Here is a 26,302-nt window from a genome sequence, read left to right on the forward strand (position 1 = left end):
CAGGGCCAGACTGAAGTTCAGTATGAAAACACTCATTGAAAACCAACCATCCACTGTTGACACTTAGAACCTATTTGTTCTTGCCTCCCAGAAAATATGATCTGATTTAGTTAGTGGTGGTAAACTTCAGGGATGGTTATCAGTATGGAAGGTAAAAGGACTGTGGAATGATTGAGCTAGGCAAAGCTACCCTGTGTATTTCCCAATAGATCTGCACAGTTAATTTTGTTATTTATTTAATTTTTAATTTACTATAAGGACATTTTTTATAGGGTTTGAATTGGATAAGTGGATCTGCAAGGTTACATTCATGCATTGGTATACTTTATTTTGTGTTTTTTTTTTTTTTTTTTTTTAGTAGAGGCATTTTATTTATTTATTTATTCATTTGTTTGTTTTGTTTATACATGCACTGGGTACAGTCAGAAGCGCGGGAGGGTGAGAGAATTCACCAGAGCCAGAGCCGGGAGCAGAGCAGGCAGAAGGACCGAAGTACACTGCTGAGGGGAGCAGCAGGCGGCAGGAGAGGTCTGAGCGCCATGTGGGACCCTCCTCTGGTGGCTGGGGGAGCAGCCGGGGATGGAACCGGTGCTGCAGAGGCTGCTGGCAGCTTTGCAACCCAGCGCTCAACCGCTGCGCCACCAGGGAGGCCCTGGTATACTTTGTTAACATCACTGGTAAATGTTCCATTCTTTTGGGTTGTCAAACAGACATACTTGAAACAGCATAATTTATGGATTTCTATTTCAGTGTATCATTAGAGAAAGATGGAGAAGAATTAGATTTCCCTTTACTGTGAGCTATTCCCAAACTTGTGTGACAATAGAATCTTTTTGGATACTTGTAATGCACCTGGGGTCGAACATACTGAATCAGAGACTCTGAGGAAGGCACTGGCAATCTGTACTGTTAACCGGCTTCCTAGGTGAGGCTTATGAGAGGGCAAGCTTAGGAGACACTGCTCTAGTTCATCTGGCATAAGATTGATTTTACATAAATAGCCCCCCACCTTCTCTCTCTTACTCAATTTCTCTCTCTCTCCCTTTAAGATTTTTGTAAAATTTTAGAAGCAGCTAATTTGCCTTCAAGATTCTGTATTTGTCTTCAGGCTGGCATAGATGAGATACAATTTTCCCAGAGGCTTCATTTAATCAAGTGTTAAGGTGAAAAATTTGTCTCTTTTTCTGTGGAGTGGCTCATAAGAAAGAAGAAGAATTAATTTACACTGCCTGGTGTCAGGATGTAATATGATTATGTTGGCAAAGCTATAAAAAGAAATTAGTTAACGATTATAAAAAATTTGAAAGAGGTCACTGTTAGGACAGATGGATGAAGCCAAGTGCCTGATCATTTAGCAGCTATGGAGCTAAAAGGGTATTAGGGCTGAGGTGTCTATAGCTAGGGGAGCTTGGAAGGTCACTGGATGGTAATTATAGTTTTCAACGGGAAAGCTCAAAATCTTACAGGAAAATGTTTGTCTTACTGTGTAAGAATGACTAAAAGTTCTGATAAATATGGTGTAGGCAACTGTCCATTTCCCCAGGGAGTTGCCTTGGCTGCTTTCTTCGGGGCTTTCTCTCCTTTGTAACCAGAAATGTTTTAATACAAATAATGATGTAAACCAGAGTAATTCAGTTTAAAAAAAGAAAATGTTTTTCCCTAAAATACAAGTTTAGTTTGATATTTTAACAAAAACCTATGAAGTTCTGCAAAACAAAGAAGATGCAGATACACGTGAGGCTGTGGGGATCCCTGAGGTGATAGCAGTTTACACCCAGCACAGTGATGGCGAGGACAAGTTGCACCTCAGTGAGGGTCAGCTTGGAAGTGGACACATGCAAACTGGGTGTCTTATCCCCCTGTACTTAAGGCTGTGTTTCAAGAGCAAAAGGAAAGCGGTACTGGTGATAGGGAACTTTCATCACTTACTTATCCCATTAGTGAAAGGGGGGTTCCCACCCTAGGGTAGGGGGAGAACCATACACATGGCACCTGACACTGGATAGGTTGAGATCAGATGAAATGGACAGAAGTTTAATTGTCATATCCTTGGGGAGGGAGATACCATGTAGGGCTACATAGCAATACTTTGGGGAACAGTGAACAACAGGAACTGGGAGAGGGACAGGCTTTGTACTATTCAGAGGGTGTCTTCTTGTCCTCTGGGAAGATATCATTGGATTGTTGAATAATTCTGCAAACAGGCAAGCAACTGAAAACCACTATTCAGAAATAATCAGGAATTGTGCCTGGTTCCTTTGAAAAGGAGGGTTGTTTGGTGAAGCGGCCTTCTCTAGGGGAGCACAGTAAAGAGGGGAATTTGCCGTTTATCCATTCAAGGCCTCTCTTATCAGATGTCAAGGCAAAGATCTGTGTGTCATTGGTGGGGGGAATGGATATCTCTGATGTGTGGGGGTGAATTTTTTACTTTGTGAGTTCTTTGAGGAGCCTAAGATTCTCAATTAAACCACGTGTATGGGGCTGGTGGGGGAGGTAGAAGATTGAATGCGTCAAACATTGTGTGTTCTGAGAAATGAGTGCCTTGAACACTGTCGGTAGTATCTAGAACTCCAAAGAGGATAGGGAGTATCTTAGTGACCTTAGTATATGTGGAGAAATCTGTTACCTTTATTAATTTTGGGGCTATCTGTGGAGGGAGAGATTCCCAGAGGTTTTTCTCCAAGGGGAGCAAGTCTTACTCAGGACTAAGAATTTGTAAAAATGGTCAAATGTGGCCAGTTGTTGATCAACTGCTTGCCAGTTGTGCTGACCCTTGGGTCCTCTTCCTTATCAGAGGCATTCTGGTTTAGGAGGCAAAGTAGAGCTCTCCCTGAATTCCATCATGTATGATGGCGGTGCTGTATCAGTAAAATGTGTGAGTTGTTCATTCATTTTATCCTAAGGGGCTCCCCAACTAGTCAGTTGCCCTGGCAGGGAGGTGACCCCCTCCAGCACTATGGCATATGTCAAGGACTAAGAGCTGGGGAGGTCTCTCCCTACTAGAGGTGGACTGAGCCAAGGGGCCTTAAGTTCAACTCCATCCTATGTAAGGCGGACTCAGCAACCATATTGAGCTCTTGGGGTTCTGCTTCAATAACTCAGAATATTGGATAGCTGGTACATAGGGTCACAAGGTCAAGGTTTGTAAGAACCAGTATTTCCAGAAAAGCCTAGTATGTTGCCAATATAGCTGCTATAATGGTGTGTCATGCAAGGTTGAGAAAGGCACTTTCATATTTCAGAAGACTTTGGACAACTTGTAGCCATCACAAGTAGTGAAAAGACTCCAGGAGTCACTAGATAACCCTGCAAAATCATACATAGTGAAGAGGGCTCTGAGGACAATAAACAGAGTGCTTGTTGATTTTAATTTTGATAGATTTCTGGAGCCTTTCATAGGAGGAGGACCTCCTCAAGGTAGGCTGAGTTATTTAAGTTAACAGCACAATGACATTAAATAAAATTTGTAGATGAGGAAAAAATTTACGTCCTTAACACAAAAGAGATTGAAATACATTGAACATGTATTAACCTTATAGGTGTTGAGAGACATCAATACCTGCTTCTTGATAGTGTCAGGGATTTATCAGGTAACTCTCAGGAATTTATGGAGGTGCCACTTCTTTCTCTAAGCATTGCCAATCTCCCTGGAATCTGGTTCCACTTCCAGTAAAAATTATTCTGCCTATGGCTTGGACAGAAGCCATCGGACACATGAGTATAAGATCAGGTCTTTGGTATGCTGATGGACAGCAGTACTGGCAAAGCCTAGGTGCATTGACTGTGGGATTTGCATTGGGCGAGCCATTGAGTACCAAATATTCCTTCCTCCTCCCACCTTTTTTTTTCTCATCAGCCCCTGGACCACGGGCCACCATGGATGTGCACCTCGATAACCTTGAGGGTCAGGAGAACACAAGCAACATCGACAAGGAAAAGAGCAGCACAGGAGATAAGCAAGGTTACTACCCTTGCATGACCAACAGCAATAAAAACCAGGACACCATGCTTAATTCTCTGCAAGGTGGTGATTTCTGCCTCTTCACAAACCTTATAAAGCGTTGTCTCTGGGGGTGTCCCAGAGCTACATGATGCAAACAATATCTATTATTGCTTCCTCAAGCAGCCAGTCATGGTCACCAGGCTAGACGCAATAACGTAGCTGGACTCTTAGTAGTCAGGACTGAAGTGCTGATTGATTAAGGCACTGTATTTTCACTACCTTTACAGGTGGAAACCTGAGATATCATCTGCCAAACCCAGACTTAACCTGACAATACCTGATTACTTCAGGGAATAGTCAAATAACAATAATTCTCATCTTAGAGACAAAAATATTTTATGGTGGAAAAAGATGGCAATGGCCGACAAAGACAACAGAATCCCACGGAAGACACAACTCCAGCTTGCCAACAGTTAGTTGCTCCATCTCAGGTAGACTTTACCAGGTAACATAACCCCTTAAGTAAGCCAAGGGCAGTCTATTAAAGCTGACCAGGTGTCCTTGGGCATGTGATGCTGTTCATGATGACAGTAATTTTTATTGCCTCTTATTCGCCCTTTTGTGAGGGAGATTCCTGCCTGAATGGGTGCAGGGGTGGCTAAACACACAACACTTGTCACTGCACAGATGAGATCAACTGTGCTCACAGCCCAAGGCAGACTGCACTGTATGCCACTCAGGGATTGTACTCAGGAACAGAGTGAACAACTAAGGGCTGTGGAATGCAAATTTCGTAGTAAAAGGAGGGTGTGGTGTTTCTTCTGTTTCCCCCAGTAGGATGTGATTGGCTTATTTGAATAATTGCATGGGAAAAGAACTGGAAAACTACTCCCTAGGGAGTGTCTTATGCCTTCTCCCTTGATAACAAGGGATGTTTCCTAGAGCTTGGTCATGGGAGTAGATGTGGAGGGAAACTTGTGCTTAGGCAATTCAAAACTCTCATTTTGGGCCTCCCTGGTGGCGCAGCGGTTGAGCGCTGGGTTGCGAAGCTGCCCGCGGCCTCTGCAGCGCTGGTTCAATCCCCGGCTGCTCCCCGGCCACCAGAGGAGGGTCCCACATGGCGCGCAGACCTCTCCTGCCGCCCGCTGCTCCCCTCAGCAGTGTACTTCGGTCCTTCTGCCTGCTCTGCTCCCCACTCTGGCTCTGGTGAATTCTCTCACCCTCCCGCGCTTCTGACTGTACCCAGTGCATGTATAAACAAAACAAACAAACAAACAAACAAACAAATAAATAAATAAAAACATGCCTCTATTAAAAAAAAAATTAAAAAAAAAACCAAAAAAACAAAACTCTCATTTTGCTGGATGTTAGGGAAATGTAGAAGATTGATACTTAATTTTAAACCTTTACCACATGAAGAAATGATCCTATGGATGTTCATGGATTGGCTGTGAGTTTGCCAAAGGAAAAATAAATTTTAAAGTGGAAGTGAATGATTTTATTCCAAATTACAAGAAAATTTTCTGCTGTGAAAGAAAAATTGGAACCTGAGTTAAAATAAATTTTGATAAGAATAGTTATAGTATTACATGTTACTTTTTCTGATTAAAGGAAGTAAATGTCTTGCTATGACTTGGATGAAAAATTATTGAAACTTAATCCAGAACATTTTCCTGCTACTAAGGAAGACTTCATGTCCTCAAAAAAACCAGGATCCTAAAATATAGGATAATATATTTTCAAGTCTTTTAAAATGAATGTTTATGTTGATAAAATAAGAAAATTTTTCACAGTCCCATGACAATGAGAAATCATAAATCTAGAGGCAGGAGAACACTTCCTGGGTTTCTGAATGACACCTGACTTGTGTTTTTGATAAAGTCATGTTCTGGGAACACATGAAGAACTTAGGTCTTACTCGAGGTGGAAAATCAGATTGGGTGTTCCGCATAAAGCTTATGTCATAAAACTTCAGAATAAAGCCGAACATGTCACTAGTGACACATTCAGTTAAAAGCTAATGTTATCAAAAAGCCCCAGCCTTCAAAGGAAGACAGTAAGGGTACTTTCCCTACTGACCTTGCCTTGGGTAGAGAGGAAGGAAAAGACTTAACTGATAATTTATGACCCAAAGTGGAAGCTCATACAGGTTTGCAACTGTGTTGTCTTCAGATTTTCTGAAAGAACCCAAGCTGAAAATTTAAAGGTAATCAATTTGGTGGTACCCGCACACACCCTGTCTAGGCAAATTCAGACTATGGAGAGGAAAAACGCTATTATTCAAGTCTCAGGCAATCTCAAGGAAAAGGTTTTAAAAACTAGAGCTGCAAGCAAAATCACAAAACATGGAAGGAAATAAGTCACCATGAGAGAGATGCTAAAGAAACAATAAATAACAGAATTAGAATATAAAAAATACAGATATTGGAATTACTCATGAAGTGTTTAAGTATAGACTTAATATATTTGGAAATAAATGATGGTATTTAAATTATGCATGACTAAGGGATAAAGTTCTATAAAAACAATTAAGAACGCCTGAAAAAATAGCCTAACAGGTTATCTAGAAATGAGAAATATAATAATTGGAAATTAGAAATGTGCGTATATCATTCAGTAGAGTAGACACACTCAAGAGAAAACTAGTGAACTGGAGGTTAAATCTGAAGAAGCACAAAGATATAAAGAGGTGCAGAATATTAAAGAATTGTTGCAAGACATGGTCAGTAGAATGTCTATCTCATATGTCTAGCTAGAATTCCCAAGGAAAGGATAAAGGTTGAAAAACAATATTCAAAGAGATCGTGCCTAAAATCTTCCCAGAATGGATGAAAATCTCAAATGTATGGATTCTGACAATTCACAAAGGCAATAAATAAAAAAGGACCTTAGGTGGTTAGTAATAACATTACAGAAACACCAAAGAAAGAAATCCTTAAAATAAACCAGAAAAAAAAAAGCTCTCACAAACCAAGAATGACAGTTATGCCATCAGTATGTTATTCAAAGTTCTCCAAAGAAACAGAACCAATAGAATACATATTTATCTATTATAAAGAATTGATTCATCCTGTTCTGGAAACTGAGGAATCTCAACACCTACGATCAATAAGCTGGAGACCCAGGAGTGTGGATGAATAAATCCAATCCTAGTTTGAAGGTATGAAAAGAGAAGAGAGGATGGCGTAAGTTCCTGTTTGCATCTGAGTCTGAGGACAGAAGATTATGTCCCCATTCCAGGACAGGCAAAGAGAGCAACTTCTCTTTTTCTCAACCTTTTGTTCTTAACAGATCTTCGATGGATTGCCCACCCACATTGGGGAGGACAGTCACTCATCTATTGATTCAAAGTCAATCCCATCCAAAACACCCTCGCCAAGAATAAACTTTAACCAAATCTCTGGACACTCCTTGGCCAGGTTGACAAATGAAATTAATCATCACAATCAGCAAAGTTCCTAACAGCAAAAATGAAATAAAGTAGAATAATACTGTAAAGTTCTTGGAGAAGGTAACCTCAACCCCAGGTAGTACACCCTGCAAGAGTGAGAAAAACAAAACAAAACAAAAACCCAATAATTCCCAAAGGAATTTCTAAAGTCTATCCTCCAAGGGAAAGGTAATTATCTCAGAACTGTAATATGCAAAAAAGAATTTTGTGGCAATACAATGGTATTGTAGGTATGTAGGAGAAAATACTTCTTAAGGGCTACATGCTAAAGTATTTAGATGTGAATGTCATGTTATTATCAGTTTGCTTTCATATGGTTAACAAAAGTTGGGTGTGTGTATTTAGAGAGAGTGATATTAAGTATAGCAAACTGTTAACAATTAGTGAACCAAGTGGAGGTCATATATTATTCAACAATATGAATATATTTAAATAGTAAATTCATGGGAAAACACTAAAACTTCAAATCATTTATTTAATAATCCTAGATTTTGTGGTAAATTGTGATAAGCACCATCTGTTTTTTCCACGATCAACAGTCTTCCCTTCAGTATCCAGTTTTGTGATGTTTCCTCTCTGTGCATCCTCCAAGATCACCAGGAGTGGTTCAGTGACCACCTCCATGGTTGAACTCTCAGTGACACCTACGTATATGTATGTCTTTCTTTTTTTATTTAAACTGATTTCATTTTTAGATGTGTCTGTTTCTGGAGTCTCTGCTTCATTCTGTTTGTCTCTCCTTTAAGAACACCGAACTGCCTTAGTAACTAGTACTTGGCAATGGACTTCATATCTGATGGCTAAATCCTCAGACTTTATAATGTCTTCAGGTCTGATAGAATGTGTCTTTCTAGCTTTTCCCTTTTTAAAGGAAGAAGCTATTCTTGGTTTGTTTCATTTATATATGAATTTTGTGATTAGCCTATCAGTCGATTATGTAGATATGCTTACAGAAATTCCTTTTTTAATAGCCTCCTAAGGGTATCCTTTACATGAGTTTCTATTTTCAGACTGCATCTTAAATATGTTTTTATTATATGACTTAGAAATTTTTGTAGTTCTTTAGTGCTTACAAATAGAAATACCATATCCTTTTTAATGACATCCTTTGCAACTTGGACTCCAGTTTTATGATTATACTCCAACTTATTTTTCCAACTCTAAGTGGCATAGCATTCCATTAGGGCCAGGTGTTTCCTTTTCCTTAATTTGGAACTTGCCTTTTACACTCCCATCTAGGTGACTTATCATAAGATATTTGTAGAGTTTGAGAGCATGATAATATTTCTCATGTCCTTTCTACCTGTGTTAATCCTGCCCTGATATTAAGGTCAAATAATCTATACGTGCTCTCCAGCTTCTGTGACATCTCTCGATGGCCCAGAAATTCAATAGCCATTTCCATTTTATATTTCCATAATATTTTACATTTATAGCACTTACTTGAATATATCATATGTTGACTTTTATTTTTACATTTCCTTTAATATGCCTGTGTTTCATCTGTAGAATTAAGTCACATACTCTTTCAGAGTAAAGACCATGTATTTTGCTTAAAACAGCTTAAAATTTTTGGTGTGATTTTTTATTGAATTCTGTGCTTGATGAAACACTAAAATGATGACTTCTTTTTCTGCAAAGAAAAATGAGGTACTGAAGGGAACTTAGAAAACAAATCAGAGCTTACAGAATTTCAATCATTCCCCTACCCCTTTTCTCAACTGGAAGAAAAAAAAGTGAAAATTGAATTCATTTAAAAAGGGACAAAGGGGCCTCCCTGGTAGCACATGGGTTAAGTCTCATTGCTATCAAGCTATCGCCAGCCACTGTGGCCTGAGTTTGCTATTTCTCCACCCTGCCCCTGCCAGGTAGTTAACCCACATTGCACAGCAGACCTCTCCTGTCTCACTTGTTGCTCCCCTCAGCAGTGTATTTCAGCAGATCCACCTGCTCTGCTCCCCACTCTGTCTCTGGTGAATCCTCTTACACCCCATACCTCTGGCCTAGACCCCAGTTCTTGTGTGCATAAATTAAACATAAATAAATAAAAATAAAAAGGGATAGAGTCAGCCCGAAAAATTTTATTTTAAATTGATGAATGAGAAGAAAAAGACAATACTGGAACTTTCAAATTTCTATACATTTAAGAAAGCATCTTACCAGTTTATCAACTTCATATAATTAAGAAAAGGGTTGTGAATGATTTCAGAACTCAGCTATCCTCCTTCCAGTTGCCATTGCCTTTGACTTTTTGACTGGGCATATTTTGCATAGTTGGCATGTCCCCTGAAATGTTAGCTTTCTAGAAAAGGTTTTTTTCAAACCTTTCATTAAAAATTTAGAATGATCTTAGCCGGGAAGAAAACATATTTTTAAGGTATAATAAAATGATAAATAAATGTAATCTAGCTTTGAAATGCATACATGTAAGATGTGTATGTGATGTGCTTGGGTATGTGAGCACTAAAAAAATTCTAGAGGTATATACACCAGAATTATAACAGAGCTGTCACTGCATAATGGGATATAAGGCTGTTTGTTTTTTCTTCTTAACTTCCAGAATTGCCATTTTTTGAAACAGTGAGCATATGCTGTTTTCACTGCAAAATGAAAAGAACTCATTTAACAAAGGAAAAATAGAAAGATAATTGCTTTATCAAGTAAACATATTTTATAGAGCATCAACTAAGTGAGTGCCAGGCCTGACTTTTAGTGCCATAAATCCATCTGTGAAACTACTTCTAAAAACCTCTACCTTGTGAAGTTTACATTGTAGTTAAATAGATGGTAAACAATGAATACAATAATAATAGGTTGTAACGTATGTTGAACATACAGTGTATGTTAACATTCTAAGTCCCAGGAGAAAGTAGAGTTAAGAAAAGGGGAATCAGGAGCTACCAGGAAGTGAAATCATATTTAATGGCGTTGTCAGGGTGAGCTTCATTGAGGAAAAGTAGCTCTCATGAGATCTTTTGTGACCCTTGTTTCCTTGCCATATTATGTCATCATGACATTTCTCAGATGATTCAGAACTGTTTTTTAGGCATCATGAAGAAATTGAGAATTTTAATCCAATTTTAACTATTAATGAAACACTTAAACCTGGTTTGTTGCTGAAAGTGTGTGAATTCACCTGTAAGGAGGACCTCTTCTGAACAGTATAAGGGAGATGCAGTTTTATGTGACAGGCTGATCTGGTATTGATTATGCAGAAAGGAATCAATTTTGACATGTGGAGAGGGTGGGAAAATTGGAAATCATTTTTTTAATGCTCGTTTTTTGAAACCCAAGTTTCTAGCAATATCTCTGTTCATCTCCTTTTGTGTTTACAACTCAACATCAGAGGCTGTTTCTAGTCACATCAACACCATTGTTCAATCGGATAATTGATGTTCATGATAATTACATAGTGTCTGTCAATAAACACTATGATTGATTTATAAGCAAATTTCATTTGTGTATTTGCTAATCAACACATTTATATCCACTACTTCGTGTGACTTCAAGGTGGTAGAGTAAGTAATATAATTCTGCTTGTGATAAATGTGGAAACAATTAACTGAGAAGTTAGATGTCTCATTGGAAGTTGCAAGTCAAATAGATGGCAATGCAGGATTCAACATAGTAATGTTCATTTTTAGGTAGCCATATGGACTACTTAAACACTGACGACTAATTTAAGGACAGCCATACCAAGTAAATGTTGATATAACTCAGAAATGCTGTCATTGCTTAGACTTCTGCTTTTAAATCTTTACTTGAAATAGTTTTCTTTTGATTATATGCAAATCTAATTATTTGAGGAAGTTGAAAAGAATGTGAAGTTGATCTTAGCACAAAGATATGGGTGACCAAATAAGACATATTGTCATTAATAAAAGCACTTACTATAAAACATAATGTTATGTTTAAATTTCAGTATTATCCTACCATTTTATTGTATGAGTGTGAAGTGAGTTGTGTTGATATAGTTACAAAAACATTTTGAGAAGTGGAATAAATAGGTAGTTTCCTAAAGTAATTGCTGTAACAGTTCTGGTTCACATTTACACTTAAAATTTCTGTATGTAGTAAAATAGTACTATTATTCTGTATTACAAAGGATTTTTCCTTTTGAAGATACATAAGCCTATATAGATTAAAGGTTTTCTGAAAAGCATGCAATTTAACTTAAATTACTAAGTCCAAGCTTAACCTACTGCTTTAAATTACCTTTACGTTGGAAGAGTAAATATGGAACTATTTTTTTGTCATAGATGTATTACTGTCAATAATAATTTTAAGCAAAGAAAAATCTAGAGAATAAAGGAATCTATTCTCTCTTGTTGAGAATAAGAAGGGTAAAGGAGATTCAGCTGAAAAAATTTAAGCTGTAAGTTCTGGTTTATTGAAAATGTCAGTGGATTCCATATTTATACAAGGGGAAGCTGAGAAACTGTGAATTGTGTGTAACTGACTTCAAGTTGCCAACTCATTCAAAATTAATGAATCCCTTCCAGACTGGCCAGTACTTAAAGAGTATTAACTATGCAGATGCCCTAGATGATGGTGGTTCTCTAAGAGTTTTTACATTGACTCTGTATATGACAATTGATGTTGGCCACACCTGCAAGTCATTGTATTTTTCATTTGTTTACATCCTGCCTCTAAACCTATTTTAATGTTAACAAAATTCATTTTACTATTTAATAATTGAACTTTCAGTCTTTATTGATAACATTAAAAATTAAACCACCTTCATTGACAGTGTTTGCCTGCTCATAATTTATAGGTATTGGCTATTCAACATTTGTTTATTGAATTTATTAGATAACTGTTTCAGTCCATGTACCAGACAGACGTTGGTGAGAACTAACTTCCTCTTTCTTCCTTAATAATGATGTCATTGAAGTCACTTGACATTTTCAAACCTCCTGCCTCATTGAAAGGGAAACCAGTTTTTTAGGATTTGCATTTAATCCCCTAAGCAGAAAGGCTGAGGCAAGAAGAGTACAAGCAGACCCTATAAACCTCAAAATAGTGTCATTTTTCCACTAGTGCAAAATTAGTCCTTGGGCTTTTGTGGACTTGAAGGGTCTTTGTGCTCCTTTTGAAATCTGGGGAAACTTTGTGTCCAAAAGCAGTTGGAAAGGGCAAAGATGAGAAGTGGGTTGTCTGACAGCAACCTCTCTCTCTAGAGTTTTGTTATTCTTTCTCTGAGGCCCCTTTCAAATGCTGTGTTCCCAGTTTCATTTTCTTTTTTTTCTTTTTTTTTGAATTAACCATTCCCTCCTCTGCAGTTGTTGGGGAGCTAACTAGTAGGCAATCTTCCCAAGTTTTCCGTTGAGGCAGAGAAAGCCCATATATATTGTGCCAAAGCCGACAGTAACTAGCATGGTGTAGTACATTGCGCAGAATTGGAGCTAAATACTTTTAAAATTAAATACAAATACTTCTTCAGGCAGGCTCTAGTACCTTAATAAAATAACACAATTATATTAGTCACTAATTAGAAAAGATAATGTGAGACGTAAATGAAGGAGCACAGTCAGACAAAGTGGAGAAAAAGGGTGAGATTGATTCCTTCCAATCAATGCTAATTCCTCTCAAGTCTGGTCACTCAGAAAGAGGAATAAAAAGGTAAGAGGTGAAATGTCAAAACTGTGTATGATATAAGAGAGGAGGGATGCTCTACTATGACTTAGAAACATTTATAATTACTCTCATCTAAAAAATAATTGAAAATTTCACTCTGTGCCCTGGTTACCACCCACTCCACGTAGCACACACATACGACCCCTTCAGAGAAGGTACTGATAAAAAGAGAAAGACTCTCACACCCACCTGTTATATGACTGTGTTGCAATTTCTTCATCTGAAAGGTTAGATTACCTGGTCATTTTAAATTAAAAATCCTGCAGTAAAGGGAAAAATTTAATGGTCCTTTAGGAAAGCTATAAGAGTTGGAAGGAATCCTTATGGCAAACTAACTCCCTACAGTACTTCATGGAGGGTACCTGTTGGGTATGCTTTCTAGCAGGAATCAAAGAGGATAGAATGACCAGTGAAATGACACCCTCACAATCAAGGGGATTACATAGCTTATTGCAGTTAACCTTCTCTAAATTTTTTTTTTTTTACCTCAGTCTGTATTATTGTTTTAAGTGGTCCTATCTCAGTTTAATAAATGTCATTTTACTGGTGTATTTCCTTTATTTGGAAAGATTAATGAAAAATCAGTTTGACTTTGCATTTAAAATTTGTAGATCAAAACTGTCAAAAATTCATTATTGGTAAAAATGCCTCCTATTTGTCTACTAATATATGTTGAAGGATATATACATATCAATATCAAGTAAGACTTTAAAAACAGTATGTGTGTCAGTAGCTAAAATCCTCATTGACTTATACTGGAGGCATGGAAATACCATATATGGGGAGATTTTTAAAAAGAGAAAGGGTCTCTAAGTTAAAAAAAAAAAACTAAACAATTATACATTCCATGTAAGCTCTGTTTACCCTAAAGTGGTCCTCATATTTAGGTGAAAATGTGACGTGTTAAAGGATTCATGTGTTGAACTTTGATACAGTAAGATCACAGGAGAAAATACCTCTCTCTGTGGATTCTTCTCAGGCTGCATAAGCAAACAAATTAACATCAGACACATTAGTAGAGGAAAAGACCAAATTTAGTTATATACATATGGAGTATTTTCTTGGCTGTAAATCTAAAGCAAAAGGAACAAACTGAGAGCTTGTGTCTTGTGTTAGGTAAATGGGATAGGGGCTGGGTTGTCAGTGAGAGGAGAGGTTTTACATGAGAAGAAAGGAATGACAGCATATGACCAAGTCTTACCTCTAGATGTTTGCCCTACTCTAAGACAGATTTCCTGCATAAAAAGTTTGTTTCCGGAGATGGCCCTAAATCTGGCCTAAACCTTAAATTCTTTAAGGTTATGGGAACAGTTTTTTCCCAAGGCCCACAAAGTCTCCGTTGACCTCAGTTACACATACGAAAGTGACAGGTATTGGAAATAATTTGCTCTTGTGATCTTGTAAAATTTATCTCTGAATATTTTCAGGGAGATCTATCTTTTTTTTTTTTATATTTCTTTATTTATACAAGAACTGGGGTACAGGCCAGATGCACGGGAGGGTAAGAGGATTCACCAGAGACAGAGCGGGGAAAAGAACAGGCAGACTGACTGAAATACACTGCTGAAGGGAGCAGTGGGCGAGACAGGAGAGGTCTGCTGCGCCATGTGGGTTTCTCACTGGCCGGCCGGTATCAAACCCATGTTGCAGAGACTGCAGATAGCTTCACAGTGTGGCGCTCAACTACCTGCACCACCAGGAAGGCCCTGGGAGATCAATCTTATAATACTTTTATTTTGTCTTACTAAGAAAAAAAATTGAAGTCAAAAAAATTAAATTAAAAGATCAGAATGTGTTTTATCTCACCAGACTGTGACTCTCTCTGATGAATCTAGCACAGGGCCTAGTATTTCATGATTTAATAGGGGTTCAAAAAATATTCACTAGATAAATACATATTTTTGTTAGTCCACATTAAGAGGTGATTGTTATCCTTCTTTCACCTGTTTGAAAGAGATTTGTCTACTCCAAAAAAGAAAATCATAAAAAAAAAATAATTTGTAGGCAGAGAACTAAAGAAATACGGCATAGGTTATTAAGATATTGAGAGCTAGAGAGAGACAGATAAAGTATTTGGTTATCAGCTGAGACCAATGTGTCTCTGTCTTTCTGTCTTTGAACAAGAAAAACACTGACTTTCCAAAATGTGTGTTCTTCCTTCTTTGTTATTTTAAGTGTTTTTTCAAATAGACTGACTCATACCACAAGGGAATTGATTTAGTGGGTAAGAAGTTTATTTCAAGCCTTACATGCATACTGAGTAGTGGCTTCACAGTAGGAGGTAGGGTGAATGATATGAATCCAGAGATTAGGGGGAAAAAAGCAAACTGTGTTGTAAACTAAAGTTACCTCAATGAAAAAAGAGGAGAAAAAGGCATCTACCTTTTTGCTGTCTTGGCTTCATATTAGGAAGCTTGAGAAAGAGTGAGTGTGAGTTAAGATGTTTCTTTGTTTGTAATTAACTAATATACTCTTCACAGGCTCTTTTGAACCCATGGAAGCTGACTAGTGATTTCACACACACACACACACACACACACACACACACACATACTCCTTAAGTGCTTAATTTAGCTTGACTAACTTAGTCCTCTTCTGTTCTGTGTTTCTTTTTTAATACTTCGGAGATTATGGAGATGCTATTATATATGTGTATATATACATGGAGAGAGAGAGAGAGAGACTGTGTAATGGTATTTTGTTAAAACTTCCTGAAAATTGTGTATTTTCAAAAGAAATGGAAATGAGTTCCAGGCTAGATAAATCACATTACCTTACTGTGGGCATGCAGGAACTGCTGCAAAATCTCTAAATGTCCAAATGGTTTCAACTCCTGTAAACAACCACAGTTGACTAAGCAGAACTCATCCAGATTCCTGTGCTAATTCCGTAGAAGAAAAAGAGGAAGAGCTGCGAGTGAGTCAGCTGCTCGAATTAGTAAACATAAACACAATTTACTTCATAAGCCCAGAAAATGAAAAGAACCTGGAAGTTAGTCTCTCCTTTGTATTTCTTAGTAGTGTTTCCTCATCTTTCTATGGATTATATATATTTTTAAGTGCTGCAAACTATTTGAAAAAATAACATGTATGTGTATTTATATAGTATTTGTATATATGTACATATTACTCCTACATATGTGTAGTATGTGTATATGTACATACTACACATATACACACATGTATAATATAAGCCTAGGGCAATAACAGTTGAAAAATAGATGAGTATTTGAAGGAGGGAGGGGCTTGCACATAAAAATATGCTATTTTTGATAAATTGTAAAAATATTGTTTAGAATCTTTCTAGACGAAAGCATATTCTTTCTAGAACATGTATATTCTTAATTTTGCTGTATGGAGGTCTTTTAGTGCTTTTAAATGATGAAGGTAATAGATGCTCATTATTACTAATTAAAATATTTAAGGCAGTATCAAAATTGTTATTTTCCTTGTCCTCTCATTTGCAGCTAGGATTCTTATTCTTTTCACAAAGATGAGAATTCATTATGCCCATTATTTCACACCCCATACACTCTAAATGTCTTTTTTTAAGCTTGCTTTTGTCTCACAGATCGGCAGGCAGCTGTGCAATGTTAAATACACCGCTTAATCTCTTGAGTCCCAGTTTCCATGTCCCCAGAGTAAAGATTATTCCTCACAGGATTATTAGAAGTTTTAAATGAGATAATAGATATGATAATGTTCATGCAGTGTTGAATAAATTTTGGCTTTCCACTTAGAAAACTCAAGAGATCTTTCAATAGGAAGCTATTTCTTGTTAGTATTAAAGGGGGATACATAGGAGGGGGATACATAGGGGAAACATAAGAGGGTGATCTCAATAGTTCTTCACAAGAATCTTGTGAATTAGGCTAATTTTTAAATACCCGTTATATCAGGGAGCACTATAATTTGGAGAAATTAAATGGAATGACCAATATTTCTTGCAAGCTTGTAATGGAGTGAAATTCTTTTTTACTAGTAGTCCAGTGTTCTTTATAATACTCAGTGCTCAATTCCAGCAAGATATGTCAAAGCCAGAGAATTGGCAAATACTAAACAGAAGTCTAACTGATTTCAAAATTGTGTCTATAAATTTAGTTTTCTCAAATATTTCGTGATTCCTAGAAAGAGAAGAGTACCTGGGGAAGTAGCCTAAACTGCTCCTGAAACCCATATTAACTAAACTAAACTCAGTGTGTATTTCTTGGGTGCTGTGGACCAGAGCAGTTGCAATTCTAGTATCAAATGTACCACATTTTGCTATTATTTCTCTAAAAAACATCATACAAAAGAGGAGTAGTTTTAGAATCAGTAAAACCTACTACTTCCCCCCTTATACAGTAAATAATCTCTTGAGAATTTCATGGAGACAATCGCTAGAAAGACAAAAGATGCTTAAGAAAGCACTAATAATTGCAGTGTCCACTGGAGGACTAAAAATGGTGGAATGGATCCTGCTGTCCCAAAATCTAACCATGACAGTAATGAAAATTAGGTCTGACAATGGAACAGATGAAAATCCACAGCGGTCACTGAGGGAAAAAAATCCTTTGAGATAAAGTTAAACTACTTGTTTGTAAAATAATAAGAATAGAGTGTATTCTGTTTGGGCCTACGAATGATAGTGATTTGGTTTCAGCCTGTATATTTGGCTACAAGCAAATACTGGTAGGCAGTCTACTAGCATGGTGAAACAAGTCAGTTTTCATTTCCTTTCAAGTCCTGCTTTAGCTTATCCATCTATACAAAAGCAGAACAAAAGGCAAGAGATTACTGTACCCTAAAGCATCCAAGTGGCTCATAGGCTCAGGGTTATTTATAGCTCTCTGGCTCATACTGAGAACTTCCTGTCTATTCAGTGAATGTGAGAATGTGCAAACGGGAGCTCCAGCACTGTCATAGGAGACACAGATGCAGCATGTGATCAATGATTAGATTCTCAAGCCTGTTTTTGTTTTTGATCTGTTGTGCTTGGCAATCACTTTGTGAATATTTACCTCAGAATAGGTTCATCCTTTTCTTCATGTGCACATTCTGTTTGTAGATGTTGCTATGAGGACAGATTCATCAGAAATGACTGATGTGGAACATGTGATCACCAGTTTTGCAGCTTCAGCACGGACAGGCCGCCGAAATGCCATACCAGACATCCAGGGTTCAACTTCGACAGGTGAACTCTCAGAGTTGCCCCTGAAACTGGAGAACCTCTCCTTGAAGAAAGGTAACACTCAAAGTCTCTTAAAATCATCAGCACTTCTCTCTACTTAATCACCCTTTTCCTTTGAAACAGATTCTCTTTTAACTAACTGAAAGCATTTCTTTCTCTTGTTTACTAAACCTTTTGTTTAAGATGAAGTAAATTTTTCAGTATTTTGGAAAGTGAACAATTTCTTTTTATCACATGGTGCAGTTGGATATTTATTTATTTACTTGATTATTAATTTTTGTACAGTATTTGATTTCTCCTTTCAGGAGTAGGCAGTGGGCAGGTTTGAATTTTGTACACTCAGAAATTATGTTGAAGGAATATATTGAAAATATATTCAGTTATATTGAAAACACCAGACAAATTCAAAAGGTTGTACAACAATAGTGATAACTATCCATGACTATGTATAACACTGTACAGAAAATAGCCTTTTTTGTTGTTTAACATCCTTCATTTACCCTTCATCAACATTACAATAGAAAGGAAAAAGCTATCATAGCCTCTTTGAAGAGTTTATTTCCTTTTCTCTTCAATTATCTTTCAATATATTTCTAAACATTTACTATTACATTTCAAAGGCAAAAAAAGGTGCTTGGAACCATATTCCATATTTTAGCTCATAATCTTGAGCAAGATACTAGATCATCATACTAGATGATCTCTGAAGAATCTTAATTCAGTTGTTATTATGAACTTCTAGTTGATTTCATAGCAAGAGAACTACTTAAGGGGCCTTCACCATCTCCTCATTAGCCCAACTTAGAGAAAACAGAGCTGACAGCTCTTCTCAGAAAGCTCTAAATACTTCATGGGTAGCTTGATTAGAGTCAGTGATAGCAAGTGGTGCTTAAATAATTCTGAAAGTAATTTAAGTGCTTCATATTTCATACTGGCTTAGAGTACCATTTCCTACCAAGCCTGTTTTCCTGTGAGAGTTGTTTCAATAAACATTTATTAAGCACCTGCCATGATAATCAGAAGGCAACTGAGCATGATTGCTATGATTCAGACCCACCGTGGATCCCACTTCTCATTTCTGTTTTGTAGCAAAACAATGTGGCAAAACAACATATCTATTTTTCTGCCTCCAAATCCTTTGTCCCATTCTTAACCCTGATAAGACTTTCACCCCACCACCCCACTGCAGTTTCAAGATGGCAAATGACATCTCTGATAAAAATCAGTATTCAATTCTTAGTCCTCATTTCACATGATCTTGTAGAAATTTTCTTATGGCTGATCTTTACTTCTTCTCCTAAACACTATTCTTCCCTTGACGTCCACTACAATCCATTTTCCTGGTTTCCTTCCTCCATACTGACAGCTGTTCCTCAGACTGTTGTTTCCCTACCTTTTCATAAATGGGTTGTACCAGTTTATGGTACAACTCTACTAACCCTCCATTTCTATTTTTTTTAAGATTTATTTATTTATGTATAAAAGAACTGGGTTATAGGCCAGAGATGGGGGGGGGTGGATTCACCAGAGATAGTGGGGAGCAGAACAGGCAGATGCAGTGAAATACACTGCAAAGGGGAGCAGCAGGCATGACAGGAGAGGTCTGCTGCACCATGTATGTTGGCTCTTTGGTGGGGGATTGAACTCATGTCACAGTGGAGACAGCTGGACAGCACTGTGTCTTTAACCCCTGCACCACCAGGGAGGCCCTAACCCTCCATTTCTTGTGATAGCATCTAGTCTCACTGGGATAATGATTGGCCTTCTGATTACTCACATTGTTGTATCTCCAGGCTAGAGGACCTCTGAACTTTACCCTCATTGGCATCTTTGCTTGAATATTAAAACAGTAAATTTCAAACTTAATGGGTACTAAAGGGAGCTCCAGATATAATCACTGAAACCTGCTCTTTCCCATCTCAGTGAATCACAGTTTCAGATTCCCACCTGCTAAATTCAAAAAACATTCAAATTACTATTGTCCCCCACTGTCTCATATCCTACATCTCACCCATTTGCAAATACTGCCAGCTTTACTGTCAAAACTGGCCCAGAAAAGTGCTATTTTTTTTTCACCTAAAAGACTACTCTCTTATTACCCCTCTGACCCAACCTCCAACTCCTTTTACTATACTCTGTCCTACTTGCCTTCCTTCCAGTGTTGATGCCACTGACCTTGCTGTTCTCTTTGTTTGGCATGCTTTTCTCCCTGATATCCAAATAGCTGACTCCCTCGCACCCTTAGGCATTTATTCAAATACCCCCTTTTCAGTGAGGCATTCTAAACCCTATCTAAATCTGCAACCTCCAGGCCCCAAGAATTCTCAGTAATTTCAATTCTTTAATTTCATTCTGAGCATGTATCACTTCTTATACCCACACATTTTACTTTGTATATTGTCCATATCCCTCATCAAAAGTTCCCCAAGAGTAGTATATGTATTTTCATTTCTTAGTGTGTAATATATGCCTAATAAATATTTGATGAATGAAATTTGAAGAACTGAATAGAATCCATCATATTTATCTTCCAAGGTATCATTGATGATTGTAGTAGATGCAATTTGAGGAAAGTAGTAGAAAACTTACTAGTTTTATTTTAAAATGGGGACAGCAAAAGATGATATATTTTATTTTATTTATTTATTTTTTAAAAATTTATTTATTTATGCATACAAGAACTGGGGTATAAGCCAGAGGTGTGGGAGGTGTGAGGATTCACCGGAGAGAGTGGGGAGCAGAACAGGCAGATCTACTGAAATACACTGCCTAGGGGAGCAGCGGGCGAGGCAGGAGAGGTCTGCCTTGCCATGTAGTAGCTCCCTGGCCAGCTGGGAATTGAACTCATGCTGTTGTGTCTGGCAAGAGCTTGTTACCACTGTCTTTAACCCCTGCACCACCAGGGAGGCCCTGGTGATATATTTTAAAGAATAAAAGAGAAGTGTGTGGAAGAATAGCAATTTAGTAAAAGGTTTTTGAAGAATGTAGTAGTGTGAAGAATTGGCACTACTAGGAGAAAGGGAAAGTCAGATGAAATAGAGAAAGGGAATGAATAGTTTCCTGATGAGGCAAAATGGGTAGTTTCCCAGATCATGAAAGAATTAGATCTGGATAGTACAAACAGCATTGGGGTCCGCTCCAAGATTGTGCAACTAATGCAGTAATGCAAGGTCCCAGGCCCAGAAGAGACCTTCACTCGTTTTTATGCTCTACTGGTGCCATCTTGGAATTTTCCTTATTTTCTGAGCAAGGTGGTGCTGTGCTTTCACTTTGCACTGGGTCCCAACAATTATGTAGACAGGCCTGAGGAGCACATCTTTCTTTCTAGTAGGAGGGAGGGCAGGAATAAATACAGGCCACAGGGGCTTTTGGAAGTTTTGTTGGCAGAAAACTGAAGGAGGCAGAAAGCTGAGGGATGACTGATTTTTTTTTTTCTGTGAGGTACAAAGTGACATCATCTCCTAAGAGCAAAAGAGAAAGTGTAAGGAAGCTAGAGAAAGTGTGATCCAGTACAGAAAGGTAATAAACTATGAAACCTGTCAGCCTGGGTCCAAATTGTGACTTTGCCATTTAGTGGCTTGTGATTTTGGGCAAGTCACTTAACCTTTTAATCTGTAGATGGAGATTGTAATAATGATACCTTATGGAGACTTCCTGGTGCATAATAATTCTGGAGAATAGGAGAGAAGGGTGATTAGGAGAAATAGATGATCAAATCTACCCATATTTCTTTTCTTTGTATAGTTTCTATATCTGGGTTGGAGACAAAGTATTTATGACTCATGGAAAAATGACTAGAGCTCGTAAGGAGAAAACAACTGTTCATTTTTTTTTTTTTTTGCAATAAAACTTTTGTTTATTTTAATTGAGGTAACATAGGTTTACAATATTGTATATGATTTAGTGGTACAAGATCACACCCTTCATGGTCTATTACCACACCACACCTACCAACACGGCACTGAAAGTCCTTCACCATAGCTAACTGTGCCCCCTACTGTCTATGCTCACCCTGCTACCCCTTCCCATGTGGTGGTCTTAATTATGGTCAGATTTCTAGGGTCATTATTGGTTTGATTTTATTGATCGTTTGTTTCCCTGTGTTCTGCATGTAAGTGACACCATTTGATACTTGTTTTTCTCCTTGACTTATTTGCTTAGCATAATCCCCTACAGTTTCATCTGTATTATTGCAAAAGTGAAGCGTTTGTTATTTTTTATAGCTGAGTAGTATTCCATTGTGTATTTTAAGCATATCTTCCTAATACGCTTATCAGTCTTTGGGCGCTTAAATTGTTGCCATAACTTGACTATTATACTAATGAATAGTGCTTCAATAAACATAGGTGTGCATATATCTCTTTAAATTAATATTTTTGTAAATCTTTAGGTATATAGCTAGAGTTGAATTATTGGATCATATCGTAGATCTATTTGTAATATTTTTAGAAATTTTCCACAGGATGTGAAACAGCCTACATTCCACAAGTAGTGTGTGTTCTAGCCATTTTGATATGGGCCATTCTCATAGGTGCGTGGTGTTATCTCATTGTGGTTTTGATTTGCATGACTGATGATGAGTGATAATATTTTTTCATGTTTTATACCAATATAATTAATGTGTTTCAATGAAAATTATGTTTTTTATAGATGTAATAAAGAAAGATGAAGAAATAACACAAGACCAATTGGAAAAACCCCCAAATGAAGAAAAATGAAGGCTCATAACCTATTGCAAGTGCTAAATTTCTGCACTTTGAGAGACTTAGTGGTTCTGCTTTCCTGAGATATTTGATCTGGTAGTAACTATGGTAACATTGCAGCCCTAAGCAACATGTGTATTAGATAATTTTGTTGTGATGCTACTCACTTGGATTGCAACCATTATGTTCAATATAGGTTATTAAAAGGCAGATTTCTTCCAAATTGCACCCAAGGAAAAGTTTAAAAATGATGGTCACTTTAAAAAATAATGTCTATAAACCCAACAAAACCCATTGTTCTCTTTTGAAATTAATTTAGTCAGATATATATTTTTAATTCCATGTTTATGGTAATGGGTAGACCAGTTCTTGATAAATATAAAGCAAACATCATTTATGTGAAACTTCATAGAATTTGTAGGAAATTATGTTTTTTGGTGAGAAGGGATAATAGAATATTCAAAAACATTTAAATAGGATATATTTGTTCTTAACCAAAAATACACCAATTTTCTCCTAAATAAAATTTAGAAAAATGTCAAAAGTTTGATAAACTAATTTTCTCTAGGATGTTTTTGCTGAATTATTTTGCTTCTAGTCTGTGCATACTGTGATTTTTCATGTGGGCTCTTCAAATGCAAAATTTGTGACAAATTGTTTATATGGAACATGACTATTAAATGAATTTCACTATCTTCCTTAACTTTGATGTGTATTTGTGTGTATCTTTTATTTTACTGTGTATTATGAAAAAAAAGGCATTTTACTATTTGTTTCACACTGTCTTTTCTTACTCTAAGTGGTTTTGTGTGTATATATATATATATATATATATATATATATATATATATGACTTGGTTCTAAAATAATTTCCTTAGGAATGCAGACATTAATTTTATATCTTTCCTAAAGTAACTAACACAACTATGGGCACTTAAATATTCAGTGCATGATGTAGGCTAGATAGCAAAGTACTTACTTTTAATATATCTATATATATATATTTAAAAGGAATAAAAGCAAAACCAAAGCTTTAGTAGCTTTTGATTCTTTAGATTTTAAGACAATAACAGTATTTTGAATTAAAAATTTTTGACTAACAAATTAATTTTTATGTGTGAATCCAGTGATATTTTATTTGCTTGCCCATATCTATATGCAGTAATCAAACTCTCACAAAATTGCTACTAAAACAGATTTTTTATTTTATCTTCTAAAGTGTACTAGCAGAAAAATGGAGATACATTTTAAAGGACGATGTTAAGAGTCTTTGCAATATAAATCACTTCCTGCTTATTATTTCATTGACAAAGTTTATTTTGATATCTAATATCTGCCAAAGGGGTAGATTTCAAATAAACTGATGTTTTTAAGTTTTCAAATATAAATACTTCAAATGTAAGTACTAAATTTTAGTATTCAGTAAATGTATTTTAGCCTTGAAAATAGTGTTTCTGAATGACATGATGAGAGTAGAATAGTGGTTTTCCATTTGAGGGGAGTGTTGATTTTGCCTCCTAGAGGACATTTGGCAATGTCTGAAGAGTTTTTGATTGCAACACCAGAGGACCAGTAGAGAAGGCACTACTGGCATCTAGTGGGCAGAGGCCAGGGATGCTGCTAAGTTGTTAAGCGTCCCGCAGTACAGCAGGCAAAACCTCACAGCAAGAATTATCTGGCCACCTGTGTCAGTGGTGCTGCAGCTGAGAAACTCCAGAGTAGTTTTTTTAAGCATGTGGATTTTAGGTTCAGGTGATCTGCGTCTGAATTCTAGCTCTGATCCTTGCTATTTATGTGTTCTTGGGCAATTTATATCTTGTCACACAGTCTTAGCTTCATCCTTTGTAGATTAGTATTAATAATAGTATTTATAGGGAATTAGTGAGATAGTATATGTAAAACACTTGAGTAATGCCTGGCAAAGAATAACATTCAATAAATATTAACTATCATCAATAGCACACCCATTTTTATTCTAGATATCTTTGCTATTATTCTCTGGAGGTGTTGGTCAGCAGCTAGGTTTGTTAATTTGACCGTCTTCTGCCTTCTGCTGCGATTTCACAAATGACCCTAATTCTCAGTGCTAGGAGAATCCATTATAGAGGAAATTCACGGTTCACAGCATTTACCATGTAGTCCCAATTCACTCAAGCTGAGTGACTGATAGATGATGAACATTACTCTTTAACAATGAGTCACCTCACTAGTGTTTTGTTAGAGTGATTGCAGCAAAACAAAATTTTGAGTCAGTATTTAAATGAGTAACATGAAATTGTAGAAGAAAAAAATATTGCTCTTGGGGTCACTATTATTTGGTTCTTATCTCTCATTTGGAAGGGCAGAAATGAAGCCACATCTCCTCATTACTGCTAGTAATATATTCTGAATGATGTGTATCCTAAATCAGTCATCAAAATGTGCACATAAATGTCATATTATATACATATTTATAAGTATTTTATATTACACAGGCTATCAGGCTACTTGAATAATTGGCAGCAAAAAGATTTTCTTTTTTTCCTGGGAAGGAGTACAGACAAAGGAGATGAGGGGGATCAGTGCTAGTTTAAAAAAAAATGAATTTGCTTATCAACTTAAAAAAAATAGCTAGTTTTGAGAACCTGTGGTATTTTGTCATAGCAGGTAGACAGTTTCAACAAATCTACCTAGTTGGGGCTTATTGTAAAAATCTCCATGTACATTTTTGCCATTGTCCTTTCACAAGGTGCTTGCTTTCATCAATAGCTATAGGTCTTAATTAATATTGCCAGAAAAACCTGGAAAAAGGGAGGATGATAAAGCTATAAAGCAGGTCTCTGGAAACTTGACAGTGTACAGAGGAGAAGAAGAAGAAAAAGAAATCATTCTGTGTTATGTGCCCAAAGTGTATTATGATCTGGGCTGGAAAGGATTGAGCCTCCTGAGTCTGGCTTTGGGGAGAGGCATTCTACTTGCAAAAGGAAAGGGCCATTTGCTTCAGTTTTGATAGGGGAAGTGACTTGAGCATCTTGGGCAGATGTGGGTGGAGAAAGAGGAGTAGCCAGAGCACAAAGCAGTGTGCTGCCTGATCTGTGGAAACTGACACCTCAAATACAAATCAGTTCTGCCATTTTTTCAGTGACCTTGTTTTTTTTTCTCTCTGCACTTCAATATCTTCCATGTGTAAGATGGTAAATAATTATCCTGAGGACTAAATGAGTAAATACTGTTAATTGCTAAGGAAAATGCCTGATACATGACAAAAGTTGTTTATTATTATTATCATCATCATCATTATTGTAGAGAGTGGTAAGGACTTCAAGGTGAAATTCTTAATCTGTTGATTCTTTCCTCTATTTACCAAAGTATATTTTCCTTTTTTTATTTTATTTTTATACTCTTTCCTTTCCATGAACA

The 26,302-nt window shown here is 36.9% G+C and overlaps 1 protein-coding gene across 13 annotated transcripts in view; it reads left to right on the forward strand.

The window, feature by feature from the left end:
- The window catches only part of PKIB (cAMP-dependent protein kinase inhibitor beta), a 79,846-nt gene extending 56,250 nt beyond the window's left edge, over positions 1–23,596 (forward strand). For 7 of the 13 annotated variants that reach the window (XM_037520324.2, XM_037520325.2, XM_037520326.2 and 4 more), the window contains 3 exons: positions 3,857–4,024; positions 18,078–18,254; positions 22,851–23,596. In XM_037520324.2, coding sequence (XP_037376221.1) covers positions 3,877–4,024; positions 18,078–18,254; positions 22,851–22,918 — 393 coding nt within the window. In that variant the 5' untranslated portion in view covers positions 3,857–3,876 and the 3' untranslated portion in view covers positions 22,919–23,596. The other 6 variants (XM_037520333.2, XM_037520334.2, XM_054697792.1 and 3 more) reach the window with 3 other exon arrangements.
- The last annotated feature ends 2,706 nt before the right edge of the window (positions 23,597–26,302 follow it).

Source organism: Talpa occidentalis, unplaced genomic scaffold, assembly GCF_014898055.3.
Source record: "Talpa occidentalis isolate TD23 unplaced genomic scaffold, MPIMG_talOcc4v2.1 talOcc4.2, whole genome shotgun sequence".
Lineage (NCBI taxonomy): Eukaryota > Metazoa > Chordata > Mammalia > Eulipotyphla > Talpidae > Talpa > Talpa occidentalis.